Source organism: Alligator sinensis, unplaced genomic scaffold (genome assembly GCF_000455745.1).
Source record: "Alligator sinensis unplaced genomic scaffold, ASM45574v1 scaffold215_2, whole genome shotgun sequence".
Taxonomy (NCBI): Eukaryota; Metazoa; Chordata; order Crocodylia; family Alligatoridae; genus Alligator; species Alligator sinensis.
The window spans coordinates 1325373-1334207 of NW_005842400.1; the positions used below are offsets into that span (position 1 = coordinate 1325373).

General features: G+C 50.9%; 1 protein-coding gene across 5 annotated transcripts in view; it reads left to right on the top strand.

The window, feature by feature from the left end:
* Nucleotides 1-295: 295 nt before the first annotated feature.
* Nucleotides 296-8835, top strand: part of PLA2G6 (phospholipase A2 group VI) — a 24407-nt gene continuing 15867 nt past the window's right edge. For 2 of the 5 annotated variants that reach the window (XM_006029862.3, XM_025211320.1), the window contains exons 1-4: nucleotides 405-648; nucleotides 5645-5884; nucleotides 6281-6496; nucleotides 7964-8144. In XM_006029862.3, coding sequence (XP_006029924.2) covers nucleotides 557-648; nucleotides 5645-5884; nucleotides 6281-6496; nucleotides 7964-8144 — 729 coding nt within the window. In that variant the 5' untranslated portion in view covers nucleotides 405-556. The other 3 variants (XM_006029859.3, XM_006029860.3, XM_006029861.3) reach the window with 3 other exon arrangements.

Genomic DNA, 8835 nt, shown 5'->3' on the forward strand with positions numbered 1-8835 from the left:
ACCCACACAAGTTGCTCAGGCCCAGTCTGGGTCCCCTTGGCTGCTGCAAGGCACAAAGCAGGGGCTGAGACTGGGGCCGGGGAAAGTTTTCACGTGACTGTCCCTTTAAGGAGAGGGGGGAGAGGAAGCCATCCTCCCCTCACAAAGATGGCTACCGCCCTACTATCCAGCCTCAACTTCCGCCTCGTACCAGCAGAGCTCTCCGGAATTGCAACACTCTAGGAGAAGGCGGGGCCGGAAGGAGGCTCGGAGTCTTAAGAAGGAGCCTGTGATTGGTCGCAAAGGGAGGGTGGTGCGGGGGTGAAAGAGTGAGTGCCGTGATTGGCGGGCGCTGGTCACGTGGCCGGAAAGGACTTTTGTTGGCGGAAGTCGGGCTCTAGGTCAGTGACTCCGGAGGTGAGTGCGGTGGGGGCGGGGCTCTGCGCGTTCTGTTTCCGCCCCCTCCCCTCGCCCGTCCTGCCACGCCACGTGCCAGCCCGGGCTTGACGCCCCACCACGCCCCGCGCGCGCGTGCTTGGGGGAGGTGTGGGGCGCGGGTGGGTGTTTGCCCCTGGGCATGGGCTGCTCCTCCCCACTCCAGCCCTGCACCCTGGCTCGAAGGCGGTGTCCATGGTGGCGTCAGGGAGGAAGGAACCACCTGGGCGCAAGGTCAGGGAGGGTCTGTGGGGACATGCAGAAATCCTGCCAGCTCTTCCAGGAACAGCTGTGGGGAGAAGGAAGTTGTTGGCTGCAGGCGCCAGCTCGTCCTCATTGACTTTATGTCTCCGTGGGGACTTTTTTGGCCACGCCAGCTTTCTGTTCTCCTTTCCCCGGGTATTTTTATTTCTCCTGTATTTCTGTTGCAGGGGTGGGGATAAAGAGCTGCTTATAAAGCCAGGTTTTTTTTGGTCATTTTCTCCTTTGTGCTCTCCCCCTCCTCCCTTTTGACACATTCCGGATTTTTCCTCTTCCTTGAGGTTGATCTGGAATAAAAGAAAGATGTTTCCCTCCCCTTCCCTATGCTTGCTGCCATTTATAAAGACCTGGCGTTACATGTTTATAATGCTTCCCTCCCATTTGTAAAGACTGGCAGACTGGGGTGAGGATGCCCGACCTCGTCCTTGTTCCAGCTTCTGTTCCTGTAGCATCTGTTTTGGGCCCTTTGTTTTCTCTGCAAAACAAAATGGTCAATGGAGCTGTCCAAGATCCTAAATCCTTTGGTGAACTCTCTGTCTGTCTGTCCGTCTGTCTGTCTCTGGAGAAAGTGCAGGTCTGGGACCCTGTCTGCACAAGGAACAATGTTTAATCTATGTTGTGATGGCAAACACCAGTTGAGCTCCCCTAATGTCACCAGCAGTAGGAGCCCTTGGATGGGCGACCCCTGTGAAAAGCCTGGTGTCAACCAAAGATACAAAGTCATCCACCCTTTGTTGAATCCCTTCATGTGTTGCTTTCCACCAACTTGGGGTGGTCATGGAATTCAGTCACCTTTCGGGCTGGGGTTAATATTGGGGTCGGGTTGTCCTTGATGTGCTTTATTCCACCTTGTTTGAGTAACAGCAAATGTAGCCTTTTCCCACTGCTTCTGAGTTTTTAACTTTTTTATATGAGCATTCAGTTTTCCCTGCCTTTGAGGAAGGTGTCAGGGTTGGGGAATCCCTTGCCTGACAAATGGAGTCTGTGAGCAGCCATTTTTTTTCTTTCTTTGGGATCCTATAATCCAAGAGAGAAGGGCTTCCTCAGGTCCCGGTGGCTTTTGTGTGGACAGAAGAGGCCTGTGAAACTCTGTCCTCCTCCTCTATAGTGGAAGTGTCTCCCTCCTTGAGGAGCTCAGGGTGTTGTTGTCTGTATTGCTTCCAGGGTGTTTATGAGAGGGCTGCTGAGCTACTGACTTGCTCTCTTGCTCCATATCCCCCAAACCCAGAAATGAGGCAGGGAGGCTGTTCTGATGGAGCTCTCACTGCGCTTGACTTCTGTCTTCAGCCTGTTGAGAGTCATTGCACAGCAGCTTCTGGGTTTGGCAGGTGTGGAGTGGGAGTCTTGGCAGGTGCTTTTCTTGGTGGCTTTCCCTAGATCAGTGTGGAAGCAATGCAGATGCACCCAGTGGGTACGTGCAAAACTGCTCAGCTGCTCCCTCTACCTTTCATGTTCCAGTGCAAGGAGCCCCAATTTCAGGTCTTTCAATGCATCGAAAGCAATAGGAGCCTGTATGCTCAGTTTGTATGCTTAATGGGATTGGAATCTTAGTTCTAAGGTCCTTTTGGAGTCTCCTTGTGCCTGTCATTGATAGTTGCTTCCCTTACGGATGTAACATCTGCCAGCAAAGTTTCAGAATGGCAGGCTTTGATGGCATCTGTATGCAGACTGTCCTATAAACAGAGTAGTCCAAAGCTGCTGTCCCAGATTCTGTGGTAGGGCGGTCTCATTTTTGTCTTGGGTATCTTTTAAAAAAAGCATTTTTCCCCAAGGCTTGCAAACTTCTGTGGAAAGGTTGGTTGCAAATAGGGATAGGTCTATAGGTTCATTCTTTATCGCAGAGACCTTCGGGGTTGTTTGCTGCTTTGAATGTCATGGCTAAAGACCTTTCACTTCAGGCTAGAAGTGACCTACATAGACCTGATCCTGTGTTTAGACACCATGTGCTTGCTGAATTCTTTCCGTTTCCAGAAGGACTTAAAACCGCTCTCTACTGGGCACTAGCAGCTTCTGTAGCAGCTGTTCTTCATGTGCAGGTTGTTGATGAAGAAGTCTGCTACGTAGAGCTTGATTCGTACCTTTTACTGCTAAGCTTTCTCTTCTCAAGACTGATCTGTGATTAGGCTGGATGTTCCATATGGGCAGGGAGGGTTTCAGTTACTGTTGAGAATGCCTCAAGTGTGTGACGGTGAGGAAGTTTGCTCCATAGGACTGCTGAGGGGTGCTGCTGAGATGGGTGGAAGCAATATTATGAAGGAGAAAAAGAAGTTCTGTAGAAAAGAAATGTGCCAGATTATGTGTGGCCTCTGCAGTGCTGCACAGACTCTCCTTCCTTTTCTTTGCTTCAGGGATATCAAGGATTTGAAGCTTAGTTCATCCATGAAAGATCTCAATGCTGAATGTAGCGGAGATCAAGGATGTCTGCAAACTGGCTTCATAGCCATGTGGTGGGGGAAGCAGGGCTATGTGTGAGGGGAGCATGGAGAAGAGCTGGGCCGTTTGTGGAGGGAATGGAGACCCACAGGAAAGAGATGGTAAATAGTGTCAACAGTACTGTTGTGGGTGCCTCAGGACTCTGGGATGTTTTGGGATGCCTGGTTTTCTAGCTGATGGCCAGCATCATACAGATTTCTTTAAATTTCCCCCAAACAAAAAGCAGTCTTGTTTAGGTTTGGGTATTTGACTGGTCAAAATATTGGCAAAAAATTGTCAATAGGTCCAAATAAAACGCACAAAATCATAAATTTTCCATTAAGAAATTTGTCAAAAACAACAGAAATTCATATTTCTATCAGTAAAACTACAAAAAATATAGTTTTTTGTAAAATTGCCATAATCTTTGGTCAAAAAAATATGCAGCCAATTGACTGATCAATATTTGACCAGTCAGTTGACCAGCTTCCCAAACCTAGTTTTGTTAAAACCCAGCTACAGCTGCTTGAGAGAATACTTTTCTAATATTGTCATAAAAAGGCCAGGAACACCCTAGTTAATTTATCAGACATTGAATCCAGCTTGTATTTATGATTTCACCTTCACTTTATCCGTTTCCTTTTACTTCCTTCTCTGCACAGCATGCAGCTTTTAACATCCTCTGCAAACAGTTGGTGGAGCACGTCAGCAGGCGTACATCCTCCTTCATCGTTGAAATTAACCTGGCTATGGTTGTTACAGCCATAACTTTCCATGATGATAATGCATGTAGTTTAAACACCATTAATACGCCCAAACAGTTCCCCCTTGTTTAGCAATTCCAGAGCAGAACCTGGACGGGCAGAATCATCTGCTTAAAATCTGCGCCACCCACACAAGCCATTTCCTTCAACACAGCCCAGGTTGCCACTGCATGCAGCAAACAAACTACTTCATAATTGTTTCTGTATCCATGTTAAAGTGTGTACAGTCAGGCCCTGATCCAGCAAATGCTTTGCTGTTATGAGAAATCCCCTCTGCTCTCCCCTGGGAGGTATATTTGGATTTTTGCTTGAGGTAGTAAAGTTAAATGCATACCTGTGCAAGACTTGGCCTCAGTGTGGAGGTTGAGGGAAGGCATATATGTGGGTGAGAGTCATGGGAAAACAGGGATGGAAGGGACCTCCAGAGGTCACCTACTCCATCCGTCTGCCTTTAGGTCAGAGGTGAGCAAAATGCAGCCTGGGGGCTGGATGCAGCCCACCAGGACATTCTATCCAGCCTGCAGGGCCCCTAAAAATTTAGAAAATTAATATTTATCTGCCCCTGGCTGCCTGTCATGCGGCCCTTGATGGCTTGCCAAAACTCAGTAAGCGACCCTCCGCCCAAAATAATTGCCCACCCCTGCTTTAGGTGAAGTTGACCCAACCTGGCCAATTCCTAACAAATGTTTGGTTCTCTTGCTCTGAAATGCCTCCAGTGATGGAGCATCCACCACCTCCTTAAGACATCTGTTACAGCAATGGTGTTCAACCTTTTTGCCTGATGGGCTAGATGGGCAGTGCCCAGTCTATTGGGATCCAGGCCGCAAATCTGGCACCTGGAGTAGCTGCAGCAGAGCTCCAGCCAGCTATGTGGAGCGGGGTGGAGGGCAGCCCAGCCCTGATCCATCTAGGCAGGGGAAGGGGACATGGCTCAGTCCCAATCTGGGGGGGGCAGGACCAGGCACGGGCCAACCCTGACCTGGCCGTATGGGAGCTTTGGAATTTGGTAGTGGGGGAGGGTGGCAGTATTAATTGCCATTGCTGTCCTGCTGCCGAATTTCCCAACCTGTGGGGACCCCTGAGGGCTGGATTTGCCCTGTAGGCTGAAGGTTGAGCAGCCCTGTGTTACAGTACTTTACTTATCTAACTGTGCGGTAGTGAGCTAGAAAGTGATGGCAAGACAAAAATCATAGTTGCAGTTAGCACGGGGTAGCTGAGAGGGTAGCTAAGGGCTTCCTAACCCTTGTATAATTCATGTTGGGTGTAAAGCACTGGGCTGCACTTGAGATCTGGATCCAACCTCTCAGCCTGCCCCAGGAATCCTGTGTGACCACGGCCAAATCACTTAATTTCTTTGAGGCTCAATTTTTCATCTCTAGACTGAGCATAAGAATCCAGCCTGTCTCCCTTTGACTGTCCTGTATATTTAGACTGTCCCTTACAGGGATCATTTCTTAGTGTGGCGCACATTAGAGTAGAGCCCTAATCCTGACTGAGGCCTCTGGAAATTACCATGTCCATCAGTGTTGGGATCAGGCAGCCTGGCCTGCTGGAAGTCTTCTACTGATTCATGATGCACAGCCCTTAGGTCTTCTGCCCACTTTGCACTGCTCTGGGGGGAAGCTGAGGACAGCACTGCTGTCTCAAGAGCCCCATCTGCTGGAGCTTCTGAGGCATCAGTGGGCAGCCTGTTGGGGTTAGGGGAGGGAGAAGCTGCGCTGAAGGTCACTGAATGATGGGGGCACCAGGGCAGGGGCTGATGCAAGTTGAACTTGGTGTGTGATTTCTTTAAGGGTGAGTGGAACAGGACAGCTCATCTCAGAGATGCAGTTCTTCGGTCGAATTGTCAATACCATTAACAGTGTCACCAACCTGTTTTCAAACCCGTACCGGGTCAAGGAGGTGCCCTTGGTGGAGTATGCATCTCATATGCGCCTGAGGGAGGAGGGCAGGGTCGCCCTGTACAAGAACAATGCGGCTCGCTCCTGGGACTGCCTGCTGGTGAACCCCCAGAATCAGCTGGTTGCCTTCCGGTGAGTGGCAGAGCAACCCTTCCCCTTTGGGTTGCTTTCTTGGTGAGAAAGTGATGATTTCCTGTGGATGGCCACCCCTCCTGATTCCCCAGGTCTGTGAGAACAGGGGATAGAAACGCTTGCCTGGCTGTAAATGGTAGTCACTGTGGACAGGAGGATCTGTTCCAAGAGGGGAGAAGTGCCCTGACAGTCAGTGATGCAGGAATGGACATAGTTCCTTTGTATCAGTAGGAGACTTCCTCCCCAACTTGGCATGAATATTCAGTGCCAAGCAAGCAGAGAGGTTCTGGGACAGGTGTGTAGGAAATCACTGTCTCCCTGGTGCTAGCAGTGGTGTCTCCTGGCCTACTTGGAAGGGAGATGAGCAGCATTCTTACTCCCTTTTCCTTTTCTCAGGATCTTCCAGCTGGACAATGAGGTGGAAGCTGCCAGGCACTTTGAGCAGTATGCACGGCAGCTGCGCCCCTTCTACGAGAGCTCCCAGCAGCCTTTGCAGCTGGAGGTCCTCCAGCAGCTGAGCGACTGTTTCCGCAACCACCCCAGCTGGTCCCTGGCCCATGTGGCAGTGGAGATGGGGCTTGGGGAAAGCTTCCGACACAACCACATCCAAAGGCAAGAGCTGAGGAGTTCTCCTCTGGGGAATTAACTTAGAGAAGACAGGAAACCCAGGCCAACACTTTCAAAGGGAGGTGCCTCACTCCGTAAAGCAGGCCCTGAATAAAAGTTGGGCTGCTTTGGCAGCCTCCCCTAAGTCAATCTGCAGGTAGTGCCCTAGATATCTTGCTTAGTCAAATGGCAAAGGGGATGGCTGCCTGCCCATTCTGAAAGGGTGTATACCTACTATACCTTATGTGATTTATCAAAGCCCAAACCCACACCTTTTGAGCTCAAGGAACAAATCAATTAGCTGGTAGTTATAGTAAGGATGTTACTGCCCAGATTAGTGGTGCCCACCATTTCACCCTGCGGGCTGAATTGGTGGAGCTGGGTTTGTCCACAGGCTGGATCTGGCCAGTGGGCTCAATCTGGTGCATAGGATTGGCATGGCAGAGGCCAGATCTGGCTACAGAGGGGTGTGCAGCCTGACCTTGATCCAGCCACCCAGGGAGGCGGGGGGTGGCCTAGCCCTGATATGGGGTGGAGCAGCCTGCCCCAGTCCTGATGCATGTGGGGGCACAGGGTGGAGTGGCTCTGGTCTGGATATGTGGGGATGGGGAGCAGCCTGGCCCTGATCTGGATGTGCAGTATGGGGGTGGAGGTAGAGCGACCCAGCTCTGATCCAGACAGGTAGTAGGATGCGGATGGGGAGCAGCCTAGCCTGATACAGATGCATGGAGGGCAAGCAGCACTGATCCCACTGTGCAGCAGTGGTCCAGCCAGGGTCAGATCTGACCATATGGAGCTTGCACTGCTCTCCTGCCACCAAATTTTGCTACCTATGGGGATCCCCATGAGCTATTTGGCATGGCACTGTGAGCCAGATTTGGCCTGAGGGCTGGGGTTTGAGCAACCCTGATTTAGATAGTCCAGTCATTCAGATGGGGTTGTGAGACAGTTTGTGCAAGCGTGTTATGCAGATAACTAGAAGGGAGGAGGGATGTTCTTCCTGGATCACAAGTGCTGGAAAGCTCTTTGTCTGAGATGCTCCTTTCCTCTTTAGCAGGATCTGGGGAGACATTTATTTTGAGGAGAAGAAAACTTGAGAGAAGTTGAACAGGTGCTTAGACATGAGGGAGGTAGGAAGGGTCTGGGTACAATTCCCTATGAGGATGCTGCAAGTCAGTGGTGAGGCATGTCAGCAGAGCTGAATGGTGGCTCCATAGCTGGCATAGCAGGGATGCTAAGAGACTGGTCTGAGGGACATGGGCATGGATGGCTAAGGACAGAAAAGCCTTGTACAGCACTTGCCCTGCTGCTGCTATTGCTTTGCCTTCACAAAGTGCTTGGGTCTAACCCAGTTGTTTAATGAGGCTTTGAAGCAGGTGTCTGTGAGACAACTGTACGTTGAGGGTCCCTGTATTCCAGGAAAGAGGCCCCCTACCTTGGGCTCATGCTGTGTTTATGCCTCTTGTGCTGCAGCTGTGTGAACAGCATCCAGTGTGAGGATGACTGCACCCCGCTGCATCTGGCCTGCCGGAAGGGAGACATTGAGTGCCTACGGGAGCTGATGGACTGCCATGCCCGGCTGGATATCACTGACAGAAATGGGGAGACGGTCTTCCACTATGCTGTCCGAGGGGGTAGCCCTGAGATAATAGAGGTGAGTGGGAGGAGAAGCAGCTTGGGAGGGGGCCTGGTTGAGGAGGAGAGTGGTAAGGAGCCAAGTCCTGCCCTTATTTGGAAGCGGGGCAAGGCAGGATGAAAGAAGAAAGGGCAGTGCTGGAGGAGGTAGGAGTAGGGCTTTCCACTTCTGGAGGAGAATGAGCCAGCTGGTTCTACTGCTACAGGAACGGGGTGGGGGTAGAGAGGGGATGGTGTGGATCCTGTGGATTGATTTCAGCCTCACTGTTTCCTACATTTTTAAGGATTTTGCTTCCTGGGTGATGCCAGAGCTCTTGGTCTGGACTCTGAAGTCCAGCATGCTTTACACCACCAGTGTGAAAAGAAGTGGGCCTAATTAAACAATCTCACTAAGATAGTACAACTTATTGTTGGCATCTGTTCCTGGTCTCAGGCCAGGAATTCCCTTTCTGGCTCCATGTTGCCTAAAACAAGGGAAGAACACACCTGTTTTCTCATGGCTGTGGATCCGTGGCTAGCGCATGATGCTGGTGGTCTGTCTGAGTTGGCAGAATTCCCCCTTATGCCTACCTACAGTTGTTGGGTGATAGGAGTGGTGATAGGAGCCTTGCTGTGGCATAGATGAGTCCTCTAGGTCCTTGTGTTGGGATGCCTGTGATGGGTTGGCCACACTGACTTGGGGAGCCCCCCTCACATGGTTCCTTCCTGCT